A 15,220-nucleotide genomic window follows, 5' to 3' on the forward strand; every position below is an offset into this window, starting at 1 on the left:
ACTAATAATTATTCTTCATTTTTATTGTTAGTTTATTAATATTTTTAATGAAACTATTGGCTGTACACTGTATGTGCTTTCAGTGGTTGGAAATTAACTACTTCAATAACAGAAAATTTGCTGATGGAAAAAAAATCTGCTGTATTTGCACTTACTGATAAGCAGGTTTCTTATGCATCATTAAATATTTTACATGCTTGTAATCATATTAATACTTATTCCAAGAAAGTAACTATAAACTTCAAGATTGGGAATAGTTCTGTACTTTGAAAATGTAGCCTGGTTATGCTGGGGGTAACATATGTGCCTTGGATTCTGGATGGATATAATAGGGAATAAAAGACATGTGATTCTTGAAAGTTTTCCCAGCATACTGAATTTTCAATGAGGTTTTGGGATTGCAACCAGATCACGTTGACTTCTTGCCTCAATATTTCGGCTGGCAATCGTCCAGCCGTCTTCAGGTTAGTGTCCGCCACTGGAGACCGCAAGTTCCCGGTGGTGGCTTTATAGCGGAAATTTGTGGCAAGAAGTCAAAATAATCCAGCTGCAATCCTGAAACCTCATCGAACATTCAGTACACCGGGAAAACTTAAAGAATAACATCAGATACCTCTTACGGGAGGTGATGGCTTTACAAATCCAGAGGTCGTGCAAGCTACGCAATAAGCAAGCGAGATTGTTAATTTCTCCTTGTTTTTTACTGAAGTGTTGGGACAATGGCCTTATTCCGAAGTTTGCCAGGGTGAGATATTTTATCCAGACCACCGGTGCAAAATTCATTACACAAAAGGAGAGCCTAGCACTAGTGAAGGAGAGGATCCGGTTTACCCACCATGAACTGGACATCATATCAAAACAGCTGCTTTATCTGCATATGGAGAATGCATCCAGCCTGCCATTACTTTCCTAGGCATGGTTCGACGGTGTGACTTGTGCAAAAACAGACTGTATCCATAAAGAGTCAGTTTTCGAAGTTAGCCCAGCAGTTAGCAACATTACTGCAAGAAGATACTTTGTGATGCTTCATGGTCAATTTAACAGATAAGGTTTTGGACAATGTAACACTGTCTGTGCTTGGGAAAGACTTGAACTTTGCCCCTGCGCCAAGAACTCTGTCTCTGACTGATTTTATTAGTGCTGTTGAGGAAGCTGAAGACCTCTTCCTAGTGATGCTGCAGAAGAAATAAGAAGTGAAACATGTCATGTAGTCATGAAAGCTCAGCCTCAGAAGAGCAACATTTCTGCCATGGAAAGGGCCGCACTATGAAAGGTACGAGAAGATCCTCACACGTGGTCTTACCAGCAGATAAGGGAAACGCCACAGTGCTGTTGCCACGTGAGGTTTATGAACAGAAAATTTACAACTTGCTGAGTGAACCAATGTATCTGAAGATTGACGGAAGACCCCACAGTGAAAGTGGAAAGGAAAACCTCAGCATTGCTGAATTCTTCTTCTATTCTGTAAGAAGTGGCCAAAAGACTAAGACCTCACTGTTCTGTGTCATCTTGGTTATATGGCATTCCGTAGATTCTTAAAAAAAGAGGTTCTGTTATGGCCGATCATCAGTAATATCGACACCCCCCACGTATGTTTTGGCGATACATCTTGCCTCTCTACTGAGACCTTTTGTGGGGAAATACGCACATCATGTTCACAACTTGGCTGATTTTATCAATAGACTGAAGTCATTTCAACTCGGTGAAATTGACGTACTAGGGAGCTTCAATGTCATCTCACTTTTCACTAAGGTACCTCTTATGGACTCTTTATCACTCATCAGCGATAAGTTCATGGTCGATATAACAGCACTTTTTCATCATGTCCTTTCCTCAATCTGCTTTTTATTTAACAACGAATATTTTGAGCAGGCTGACAGTGTTGCCATGGGCAGTCCTCTCTTGCCTTTGATATCAAACTTTTTAATGGAAGACTTTGAGGAAAGGGCACTTGATTTGGCAGAACTTAAACCGAGAGTCTTCTGGCGATATGTAGATCACACTTTTGTAGTGTGGCCCCAGCGTGGAGAAAAACTGTCACATTTCTTGCAACATCTGAATGGAATCCACAAGAACATCCAGTTTACGATGGAAATAAAGAAGGATGGTTGCTTGACATTTTTGGACGTCTCAGTTACTAAGAGAGTGGATAGGTCATTAGGGCATTCTGTCTACCATAAGCCCACACATATGGACCTTTACCTGTAAGCATCGAGTTGCGATCACCCTTCACAAGCCACTGGCGTCCTTAGAATATTGATGCACTGGGATCATGTTGTTTCTGACGGAGACAGCCTTACAAAGGAGCTAGAACATCTACAATTGGTGTTCAAAGATAATAGTTACTCTGTATGTCTGATTAGCACAGCGCTAAGAAGGAAGAAAGGTGACCACACACAAAATCAAGAAGATAAGAAGGAGCTGTTGAAGTCCAGAATGTTCCTTCCATACGTTAGTGGCCTTTTGTCTAAAGTAGGCAGGATCATAAAACATCAAGTTAAAGTAATCTTCTGGCATTGACGAAGATTAGTGTCCTTCTCGGTTTGGTGAAGGACAATCTGCGTCTGCAGAAGACTAGGATCTACAGAATTCCTTGCCAGTGTGGCAAAGCTTACATAGGTCAGACGATATGCACAGTACATGAATGGTGTGTTGAATATGAGTGTCACACTCACTTTTCGCAGCCCAGTAAGTTGGCCATAGTTGAGCAATGTATTACTGCAGGACACGCTATGGATTTTTCTGCCACAAAAATCTTGGCCCCAGCAAGAACTTTTTGGGAGTCAGTAATTAAAGAATCTGTGGAAGTACTTCTAGCACAAAATCTTATGAATAGTGATGACGGTTTTCAAGTGGACAAGGCTTGGGACTTGGTGAGCTCTCTAATTTCTTTTAAGAGAAGACAGTTTATTCATAATAACACGTCTAACATCATCTGACATCTGGTTTTTAAAGACGCGAGCGCACATTCCGACTGAAGGCGGACATGTACTTTCACCTTTACGCATGTGCCGGCGTGCCACAGATAGAACAGTATTTGCAGAGGGCGTGGATTTCGATAGCGGATGCTTCTGCGACGGCCGTGAATGCACATGCGTTTCCGTATCAATTTTTGTTATAAAGCCGACGCTGGGAACTTGCAGTCTCCAGTGGCGGACACTCACCTAAAGATGGCTGGACCATTGCCACCCGAAAACTTGTGGCAAGAAGTCAACATGATCCGGCAATAATCTCAAAACCTCGTTGAACAAAAAAAGACGTGTTTTCAAAATCTGCATTTCATCCTTTGAAAGCACAATGTTAATCATTTTAAATTTCACTATTGTTAACAATGGCAATAGGATAATGACATTGTCCAAGGTGCAATTCTCTGTCACATACAACTGAAAACTAATAAATTTGTTCTCACTCCTCCCATGAACCATTGTACACATTAAAATACAGATACAGTTAACTGAAAATATACATATATGGTAAAAATTATTCATCTATTATATCTACCAAAAAAAAAAAAAAATTGCTGCTAAGAAAACTAACTGTTTATTCATAAAATATTTTGTTGCCGATTTTAACCATGACGATATGGCCCACTTTGGACTATTTTGACAAATATGCCTGAAAACATCACCTCTAAGTTTGTTTTATTTTTCTAAAAATCTGTCTAATCTTTAATCTCCAGTTCTGATAAAATTAATTTTGTTAAGAATCTTATTTCAAAGCCACATTTTGGATTCATCCTTATTTAGCTCTCAGTTCTCTTTTTTTGTGTGTGTTGTCTTTTTCGTCTTCCTCTTCCTTTAAGTTAAGATCACAACAGCTACCACAATATCCTTTATCACTTGATGTCTTTCATGTGAATTTTTTTATTACCAAATATATGATAAAGTGTAAGCCATAATGCTTTGAGACAGTTCATTCTTATATACTGCCAAAGACCTTGCAAATATCATAAGTGGTGTAGGATTAATTTTTGCCTTAAAAACTTTCTTTGGGGCCGTGTTGCCAGCCTCATTGGTGAACAGTGCCTTATGTAATATTTTGTTTCAGTTTTCCAACTATCGGTTGTTTAATGGATTCAACGCGAACGAAGAATAAAAATCATCTTGACAAAATCTAATTGATCTGTTATCTCTTTTTGTAGCCCTGTTGGATAATAGAGTGCATTATACAAATTTAAAATGGCTCTTTGTATCAGATTGTTTTGCTCAAGATAGGATTTGACAATTGATACATCATCTTGTGAATCCTATCTGTATAGCACATTCTTGTGATCCTGGTATTACTTTTAGATGTCAACAGAACCGTGAGACTGGCTTTAGAGACTCTTGAGTTGTCTGAATGCATGGAGGATCATTGATTAATTTTACTTTGCAGCATTTGTTTCTGAAAGCAGTCTTAAACTGTCCATCATTGGTTTATGCCCAGAAAGTGTTATTGCTATTTTGCCGTGAAGAATTCCAATTAGGATATTCTCTAGTTCTCCTTGTTTTGAAATGCTTGAAAAGGTATTGACAAATTTAGCTGTTGCTACCACTCTGAATCTGATCACCCTATAAATCCCCCTTCCTTCCCTCCCCATCCCCCTCCCCCTCCCCCTCCCCTGCCCCTTATCCCCTCCCCCCATCTCACACCCATTCTTTTATTTTTGTGTCAGCCTGGTCTGTCCAGAAAAGGTTTCAAACCTAGCCCAATCTATACAGAAAAGATTTCGAACCAACCTCGGCTTCCTTTAAAACTGAACTTCAAGTAATTTTTTTTCTAATCTTGACATATCTCAATTGAAAATGTACAGGTAACTCCAAATGGTCACTTTTGTCGATCTTGTACTGCACATTTTGTAGGATTATGCTTCCATCACAAGGTACATTTACTTAGATTAACTCGACACAGATTATCTGGGCATCCTGTAACACTGTCTTTTAGAGCTCAGCAGCCGTTGTTCTAAATTGTAACTAGTTTTCTATAAGAGGCTCATTTTGAAGCATAAAAAGATTCATGCTGTAAAATGCACACAAACCAAATATTATGAGAACTTATACATCACCAGGACAAGAGATTCGAAGAACATTGTCACACGGAGATAAAAATGGAATAAATAAATGATTTAGAAATTAACAACTGAATTTAAAACTGGATCTCCTGTTTACAGTTAGCAGTGGTCTTAACCAATCTCTGATTTTAGTTTTCAGAAGTAATGGGAGCATAAGCTTATACTGATTCTAGACGCATGCCCAGTTTGATCATTTAGTTAAGGGGATAGCTTATGCTGCGAATAAAATCCCAGTCTGGTACAACTTTTCAGATGTGTTAATGTATGAACATCATTATGGTAACAGCAATAGTTAAACTGTTTTCTGTATTTCCATGGATAGTTTGCATGTAAATTGATACTACTGGATGCAGCTCTTACCCAACATAACATACATTAATTAGCAGTATGTTAAATAACAGAAAGGCAATCTCTCTTGTTTGATACGTAGACACAGGTTACAGAACACAATACTAAACAATGGATATAGAACACAGTATTAAATAGCTTTCGAGCTATGGCTCTTTTTCTTGCAGGAATTATACACATTGCCACATACACACTCCCGTAGTCGTGGTAGTGTGTGTTTGAGTATCTTTGTGGATGTGTGTGTGTGTGACTGTGTGTACTTTCTACCAGCAAAAGAGCAAGAGCTCAAAAGGTTCCATCACATGTGTCTATGCCCCTTACATGTCTACTAAAGCAGAGTGATTTCCTTTTGTTTATTTTATGTTCTGCTTCATCCAGGAATTTCCATTATTGTTATGGTGATTTAGGAATTCAGAGAGAATTGATTTTTTTTCCCCGTTTAATTCTGAATGGTGACACACAAATGCTGATTTATCATTTATATGGCATGATACACTAAATTATTCATCAAACGTCTGTGGAAAAATGCAGTAAGCCTGGCAAAGTGTGACTCGCGAGACATTTTCCACAAGCGAGTGCTTCTACCTCCAACTCAGCACCTGTGCTGCTGCAGCCACCAGCCTTCTCCCACTCCCTTGCAAGCAACCCATGTCCCCCCCCCCTGCCTCCCTCCCGCCCTCCCTAACTCCCCCTCCCCTCCCCTCCCCTATCTCTCTCTGCCACTCTCCCCCGCTCCCACTCCTCCTCTGCCTCCTCATTACCCTCCGCTTGACATCACTCCCTCTCATCCTCTGCCAACTCTCATCACCCTCCCCTTTCCTCTCGTCTTCTCTCTTCTTACTCCTCCTCCTCCTCTGTATTCTCTTACTTCTGAATAATGAGTAGTAATAATTTAATAATCTTGTTGGTTGTAGAATGTCTGAAAAACCAAAGACTTTTTTGTTTATATCCATATTTTTATTTATCGTTTGAGTTTTCTTTTAATTAATATTTATATGCTGTTATTTGCAGGAAGTGAATGCACTGATAATGGAAATGGAAGTGACTCGGTCAGTAGTCGGTTCAATGAAGATAATGACAGTGACACTGAATCTAGTTCTCCACCTGAAGCTCGAAAATCTTCATCTACAGAATCACCTGTCAGCAATGGTTGTGAGGTGTGTGCCATTGTCCATACCCTTCTTTATGGTGACCCTAATATTGTTCACTATGAAGGAAATTAGTGAGTTAAGCTGAGTATAAGATAGAGTTAAGATACTTGGTACAGAAAAATGTCCATGATTTTTCCATAGAGATGCCAATCTTAAGTAGTTCATGGAAACCACAAACCTAAATTTTGATGGTTTGAAAAGAATTTGAACTCCACTTCTCCCAGATGCTAATCCAGTGCACTGAACACGGCACCATCTCACTTTGCAAAAAAAAAAAAAAAAAAAAAAAAAAAAAAAAAATGTGTGTGTGCCTTTGTTTTCATAGTCGTCTTTAATCAGTCCTGGAACCATTATAATTACTTCACAAATGCTGCTTCCCTCTGTTACCAATGATTCAATGGAATTCATGTAATTTCTGTAGCATATTCATTCCCTCTTTTATACTTGATTGCTTAGTACAACAAAATCACTCTTGCAGTGGTTAATTAAAACTACTTCTAGAGACTCAAGAAACATTAACATATGGATAGATTGGCTGCTTTCCTGTAAGTGAAAAAATATTGAGGTCAATTTAATTATTTGATTAATGCATATGAATACTTATTTGCAGTCAATGGCTTTCCCTTTATAGATCATACCAAAGAAGTATGAGTATTTGGAAGGGAGCAGAGGGTAATTACAAAGTAAAGGACAGAGCATATTGAATACCAAATTTGAAAAAGCATTGAATACGGGGTATCCTTCTTCTTTTTCTGGGTCAGCAATTTAACATGAATCTGGCTGTTTTAGTGGTAGACAGTGACCGAATTACCTTTGTACTTCATCTGTTTGCGTCTAGTACTATTCCTTGTGAAAGGGCTGAGAATGTTTTTGAAGTGTTTGCAAATCATGTAACTGAGGCATGACATGAGTATCAGCTTGTTATTCAACTAGTTGAACCTAGGAAACTGACTAGAAACCACATCCAGGAGGTCCAGCACACCAGCCGTCGTCATTAATTTGCTGGGTGGATTCATTCCTGGGCCAGCTCGCCACTGCGAACAACAGAACCCAACTAGAAGAGAAAGCCAGTGGAATACTCAAACAGTTATACAATGGTGTCACAACCACAAACTCAGGGTAGCTGAAAACAAAACAACATACACATTACTGACAGGATCTGTTACATGCTGTCTTGGAGTACACATAGATGGCAAATTGAATTTCCATGAACACACAAGGCTAACAACAGACAAAGCAGAGAAAAATTCTATATAAACTTGTGAAGCTAAATTCAGAACAGTAAAGACTACCTCTACCAGTTATATGGACATACAACTGTGCACTTTTCGAAACAGTACTCAGCTTCGCAGTTAGCACTTGGGCACACAGACTGAACCTAGTCACCAACAAAAGATCAGTCAGACAAGGGCACATAAGTGTCCTACTTAGACTATCTTGAGTCTTCAGCAATATTCCTGTGGATGCACTATGTGTAGTGCTCGGAATATGCGCCATATATATCATGATTGAATACAGAGCTGCAAGGAACTGGTTAAAGATGGGGAAACTTGATAAAATAGACAAAATAACTGGTGTACTGATACAGATGGGTTGTCACCTTAAAAGTTGGCATTTGGATGCATGGCGAGGTGTGTGGGATGTAAGTGATAAGGGACATAGACTGCATGACTTCCTCCCTGACATAAGGGAGCAGTTGAGAATGAAACAGTCGTGATATGGTAAATTTCTTAACTGGACATAGACCTTATTTGACACACTTAAGTCGCACGAGTCTGAAACAGACTGCTGCATGTACATGCAGGAAAGAGGGTTCCTCAGAACACACACACACAGCAATAAGAGATGGAAAAACAATGGGCACAACTAACTGTATCAACAAACAGTATTTCAGAAACAGCACACGAAGAATACCTGCAAACATGACATAACTGACATGCCTATATGCAACATAACAACAATCTCCAGAAGGTGGATAGCAAGAACAGGAGGAAGAGGAAGATGAGATGAAGCAGTAAAAACAACACATAGAATTATGAATGAGACATAACATGCCAAAATGCACAGACAAATTGTACATATAAGTCAAACAATAGTTAAGGATAATGAATACTAAAGTAAGTGTAGTGTAAGGTGCTAGCAATCTATCTAAGAAAGCACCAAATGTTGTACATGGATGAGCACATAATGTTAATGCATAGGATTAGCAGTACTAATTCTCTACTATAAACCATTTTGTTTTGACTGGAAGTCATTAGCTCAAAGAAACCAATCTGAGGTACTCACCACCAGTAACAGTCGGTGATAGCACTAACAAGTCTCTCCTCTATCCTCTCAACTTGTTACATTCTTCTTAAAACAACAAAATTTTAGTTATATTTCAACCTCAAATTATTGTTATTTTTTAAAAAAGTATTATTCTTCATCAAAAGTTGCAGATAAAAACAAAACAAAACAAAAAACTACAAAAAAGATAACAAACGAAAATTGTAATATGTGAGACCAGTTTTAAAATATCAAGTAACAGGTCTTTAAATTTGCAATAAATAAATGAAATATCCAGGTGTGAGTTGGAGAGGAAGGGTGAAGGAACAATTAGTAATTTGTAATATTAGATTCGCTTTCATACTTTATGTCCATTATAAATCAACTCTTGAGCATTGTTGTTTATCCTTCAGTGTGCTCACTTCACCTTTACTAACATCTCCCAATTCTTACGTAAGTTACTGTCAGTTTCCTCGTGACAGATCTTACTTTGTCTTTTCACACTGCTCATGAGTACTGTTATACTTTTAAAACTCAAGTTCTTTGACAGCTTCAACTATTCTTTTGATATTTGCCCGTAATGCTCTCCCTCTTGAGACCTGCATTTTGAGAACTGGAAAATGGTTTCTGTTCTCTGCTGCCTGTGTGTTGGGATTTGTCTTAACATCAGTATTAGAAAAGACACTAAACAGTTTGTGTTCTATCATCAGAAATACTGAGCTAAATTTCCAGTTTTAAACATGAAATGTGCAAATTCCGTGTACAGGCTGTATCGAGAGAAATAATAAAAATTTGAATAATTCAAGACAATGGTTCATCTTATGTCTCATCATTACGGTGAGTAGCTCTCTGTATTTTTCTTAATATTTTTTACATTCCAACCTGGAATTACTAATAAAATACTTTGGTTAGTTTGATTTTAAAAGCTTCTTTCACCTCAGATGGTGCCATTAATGCCTGCAAATGAGGCATTTAAACAGTCATTTTTCCCGCACTCCATATGTGAATGGAATGCAAAAAAGCCCTAATATAATGGATACAGTCGGACGTACCCTCTACCGTGCACTTCACTCTGCCATGCAATTCACAGTGGTTTGCAGTTGAGATGTAGATGTAAATGTAATTATCGTCTAGGATGCAAAGGCAATCCGTACTCCATTCTGTAGGCACATTTTGAGTATCATTTTTATGAAGCGAGCTGGCGCAGTGGTTAGCAAACTGGACTTGCATTCAGTAGGATGACGGTCCAAACCTGCATCCGGCCATCCAAATTTAGGTTTTCTGTGATTTCCCTAAATCGTTGCAGGCAAATGCTGGGATGGTTCCTGTGAAAGGGTACAGCTGATTTCCTTCCCACCTTTGACAGAATCAGAGTGTGTGCTGCACCTCTAATGACCTCAATGTTGACAGGATATTATATCTAATGTTTCTTCAGTATCATTCTTCTATCTGTTGCATTGCAAAAAGAAGTCATTCAGCACACCTTTTGTCTTACTGTATGATTGTGCAGGAATGCTCCTATTAAAACATTAATCACTTTTCAGTTTAGGATGAAGTGCTTAAGACACTGGACTTAAGCTGAGCTGGGGCCAAATATCAATCCACACATTCAGATTTTTTTTTTTTTAGTCGTCAGTGTTCTGACTGGTTTGACGCTGTGTGGCGATTCGCCTTCTTTATTTCTTCATTTGTTGTTCTTGGTACCGACGTACTGGCTGAAAAATGAGGTGTGGAAGTACAACACTGACTACTTTAAATAATGTAGCTGATGATGCACAGTTGCATTTCACAGTAGTATACTTTCACTGTTCACAACCCCCCCCCCCTATAATATACAGTTATATATGGCTAGTGCACTGTTGTTTTAACTTTCCATAAGCTTCATTAATAGTTTGCAGGTAAACCTCCACTTACTGCTACAATAGTTTACTATTGAACATCTGCGAGCAGTAGAAACCTAACCACAAAGTTCACAGTTCTTGAAAAACATAAAGGTACATATGGAGCAGACACTATCATTGTTTTAACACACGACCTAATTATGTTACACTTAGTTCACGGAGGCATTGTTGTTGATCTAACCAATACAGGTTCCTCGTCTGAAACTCGCCCTTATACATCCTCACAATAATAGGTGCTGAAAGATTATTTTCAGAAATTACAATTAAAACTTAACTCATTAAATTAACTGAATACATAGAAAAATTGGTTCTTTATAACAGTTTCTTCTACTATGAGGGTTAAGCCGTACTATTTGTTTAAATGATGAAATTAACAAATATCGTTACACAAACAATACTTTTGACAACACTGTTAACTACTTTGAAATTAATTAAGGGCTGGCTTTGCTAACATGTTTTCGAATAGAACCAAATAGATCCTTTATGAATACTATTAGTTGTTCCTCCAAATGTTTATAATTAGTACAGAATTTATATTTGTTTATACGTCAACAATAGAATTTAAGTTACAAAACAATTACTGATTTCACCCTACAATGAGAGATACTAACTAGGAAGAGTCAATATAAATTGAAAAATCAGTTATGAATATAATAGAGGGAAACTCCACGTGGGAAAAATATATATAAAAAAACAAGATGCTGTGACTTACCAAACCAGAAAGTGCTGGTAGAGAGACACAATTAAAAACACACACAAATTTCAAGCTTTCACAACCCAAGGTTGTTTCATCAGGAAAGAGGGAAGGAGAGGGAAAGACGAAAGGATGTGGGTTTTAAGGGAGAGGGTAAGGAGTCATTCCAATCCCGGGAGTGGAAAGACTTACCTTAGGGGGAAGAAAGGACAGGTATACACTCGCGCACACACACACACACATATCCATCTGCACATACACAGACCCCCCACAAAACCTTTCACCTGACTCCATCAACCTCCTGACCCCACCAACACCCCACACCCCTACCTTCTACCTTCTTCCTAAAATTCACAAACCCAATCATCCCGGCTGTCCCATTGTAGCTGGCTACCAAGCCCCCACAGAACGTATCTCTGCCTACATAGATCAACACCTTCAACCCATTACATGCAGTCTCCCATCCTTCATCAAAGACACCAACCACTTTCTCGAACGCCTGGAATCCCTACCCAGTCTGTACCCCCAGAAACCATCCTTGTAACCATTGATGCCACTAACTTATACACAAATATTCCGCACGTCCAGGGCCTCGCTGCGATGGAGCACTTCCTTTCACGCCGATCACCTGCCACCCTATCAAAAACTTCTGTCCTCATTACCGTAGCCAGCTTCATCCTGACCCACAACTTCTTCACTTTCAAAGGCCAGACATACCAACAATTAAAGGGAACAGCCATGGGCACCAGGATGGCCCTCGTACGCCAACCCATTCACGGGTAGCTTAGAGGAAGCCTTCTTGGTTACCCAGGCCTGCCAACCCAAAGTTTGGTACAGATTTATTGATGACATCTTCATGATCTGGACTCACAGTGAAGAAGAACTCCAGAATTTCCTCTCCAACCTCAACTCCTTTGGTTCCATCAGATTCACCTGGTCCTACTCCAAATCCCATGCCACTTTCCTTGATGTTGACCTCCACCTGTCCAATGGCCAGCTTCACACGTCCGTCCACATCAAACCCACCAACAAGCAACAGTACCTCCATTATGACAGCTGCCACCCATTCCACATCAAACGGTCCCTTCCCTACAGCCTAGGTCTTTCTTGGCAAACGAATCTGCTCCAGTCCGGAATCCCTGAACCATTACACCAACAACCTGAAAACAGCTTTTGCATCCCGCAACTACCCTCCTGACCGGGTACAGAAGCAAATAACCAGAGCCACTTCCTCATCCCCTCAAACCCAGAACCTCCCACAGAAGAACCGCAAAAGTGTCCCACTTGTGACAGGATACTTTCCGGGACTGGATCAGACTCTGAATGTGGCTCTCCAGCAGGGATACAACTTCCTCAAATCCTGCCCTGAAATGAGATCCATCCTTCATGAAATCCTCCCCACTCCACCAAGAGTGTCTTTCCGCCGTCCACCTAACCTTCGTAACCTCTTAGTTCATCCCTATGAAATCCCCAAACCACCTTCCCTACCCTCTGGCTCCTACCCTTGTAACCGCCCACGGTGTAAAACCTGTCCCATGCACCCTCCCACCACCACCTACTCCAGTCCTGTAACCCGGAAGGTGTACACGATCAAAGGCAGAGCCACGTGTGAAAGCACCCACGTGATTTACCAACTGACCTTCCTACACTGTGAAGCTTTCTATGTGGGAATGACCAGCAACAAACTATCCATTCGCATGAATGGACACAGGCAGACAGTGTTTGTTGGTAATGAGGATCACCCTGTGGCTAAACATGCCTTGGTGCACGGCCAGCACATCTTGGCACAGTGTTACACTGTCCGGGGTATCTCGATACTTCCCACTAACACCACCCTGTCAGAACTCCGGAGATGGGAACTTGCCCTTCAGTATATCCTCTCTTCTCGTTATCCGCCAGGCCTCAATCTCCGCTAATTTCATTTTGCCACCGCTCATACCTCACCTGTCTTTCAACAACATCTTTGCCTCTGTACTTCCACCTCGACTGACATCTCTGCCCAAACTCTTTGCCTTTACAAATGTCTGCTTGTGTCTGTGTATGTGTGGATGGATATGTGTGTGTGTGTGCGAGTGTATACCTGTCCTTTTTTCCCCCTAAGGTAAGTCTTTCCACTCCCGGGATTGGAATGACTCCTTACCCTCTCCCTTAAAACCCACATCCTTTCGTCTTTCCCTCTTTCCTGATGAGGCAACAGTTTGTTGCGAAAGCTTGAATTTTGTGTGTATGTTTGTGTTTGTTTGTGTGTCTATCGACCTGCCAGCACTTTCGTTCGGTAAGTCACATCTGTGTTTTTAGATATATTGAAAAATCAGTTACATACATAAAACTAAGCACAAAATTAGATCTGGTATTATATTCTTTAAAATTGGGGACCAACCTTTTTCTTTTATGAAAATGCAGGTTATACTCACGTATGTTAATGGTAATTAGTCAGACATGAAAAAAAAAATGAATTTTAAGGGGACAGATGGCAAAACAAGAGGGGAAGTAAAAATATTCCAGCTTCCTTCATCACAGCAGCCCACCATGAATCTCCCTCCTGTGCCAACCTCTTCGCCTCAAAGTAGCACTTGCAACCTACCTCCTCAGTTATTTGCTTAATGTATTCCAATCTCTGTTTTCCTGAGTTTTTGCCCTCTGCAGCTCCCCCTAGTACTATGAAAGTCATTTCCTTGTTTCGTGACAGATATCCTATCATCCTGTCCCTTCTTCTTGTCAGTGTCTTCCACATACCCCATTTCTCTCCGATTCTGTGCAGAACCACCTCATTTATTACCTTATCAATTCACCTACATTTTTATATTCGTCTGTAGCACCACATCTCAAATACTTCGATTCTCTTCTGATTTGATTTTCCTACAGTCCATATTTCACTACCATACAATGCTGTGCTCCAGACTTACATTATCAGAAATTTCTTCCTCAAGGTAAGGCCTATGTTCGATATTAGCTCACTTCTCTTGGCCAGGAATGCCCTTTCTGCCAGTGCTAGCCTGCTTTTGGTGTCCTCCTTGCTCCGTCTCTCACTGGTTATTTTGCTGCCTAGGTAGCAGAATTCCTTAACTCCATCTACTTCATGACCATCAATCCTGATGTCAAGTTTCTCGCTGTTTCATTTCTGCTACTTCTCATTAGTTTCATCTTTCTTCGATTTACTCTCAGTCCATATTCTGTACTCATTAGAATGTTCATTCCATTTAGCAGGTCATGTAATTCTTCACTTCCACTTACGATAGCAATGTCATCAGCGAATCGTATCATTGGTATCCTTTCACCTTGAATTTTAATTCTACTCCTGAACCTTAATGTACAGATTGAACAGTACATCTTTGTCTTACACCCTTTTTAATACGAACACTTCATTCTTGGTCATCCACTCCTCTTATACCCTCTTAGCTTTTGTAAATTTTTTTATTACCCATCTCTCCCTATAGCTTACCCCTGTTTTTCTCAGAATTTTCAACATCTTGCACTATTTTACACTGTCAAACGCTTTTTCCAGTTTGACAAATCCTATGAACATGTCTTGATTTTTCTTTAGTCTTGCTTTGATTGTCAACAGCGATTGCCGCTCTGGTGCCTTTATCTTTCCTAAAGCCAAACTGATCGTCATCTAATGCAACCTCAATTTTCTTTTCCATTCTTCTGTGAATTATTCCTGTAAGGAACTTCGGTGCATGAGCTTTTAAGCTGATTGTGCTATAATTCTTGCACTTATCAGCTGTTGCAGTCTTCGGAATTGTGTGGATGATATTTTTCCAAAAGTCAGATGGTGTGTTGCCAGACTCCTGCATCCCACACACCAACG

The 15,220-nt window shown here is 39.8% G+C and overlaps 1 protein-coding gene across 1 annotated transcript in view; it reads left to right on the top strand.

Annotated features, from left to right (window-relative positions):
• LOC126257955 (serine/threonine-protein kinase D1) overlaps positions 1 to 15,220 on the top strand; it is a 191,641-nt gene that overhangs the window by 76,607 nt on the left and 99,814 nt on the right. Inside the window, exon 8 of the mRNA XM_049955604.1 lies at positions 6,410 to 6,555. Within this exon, the coding sequence (XP_049811561.1) occupies positions 6,410 to 6,555 (146 nt within the window). The remainder of the gene's footprint in view (positions 1 to 6,409; positions 6,556 to 15,220) is intronic.

The sequence above is a fragment of the Schistocerca nitens genome, chromosome 1 (assembly GCF_023898315.1).
Source record: "Schistocerca nitens isolate TAMUIC-IGC-003100 chromosome 1, iqSchNite1.1, whole genome shotgun sequence".
Classification (NCBI taxonomy): Eukaryota; Metazoa; Arthropoda; class Insecta; order Orthoptera; family Acrididae; genus Schistocerca; species Schistocerca nitens.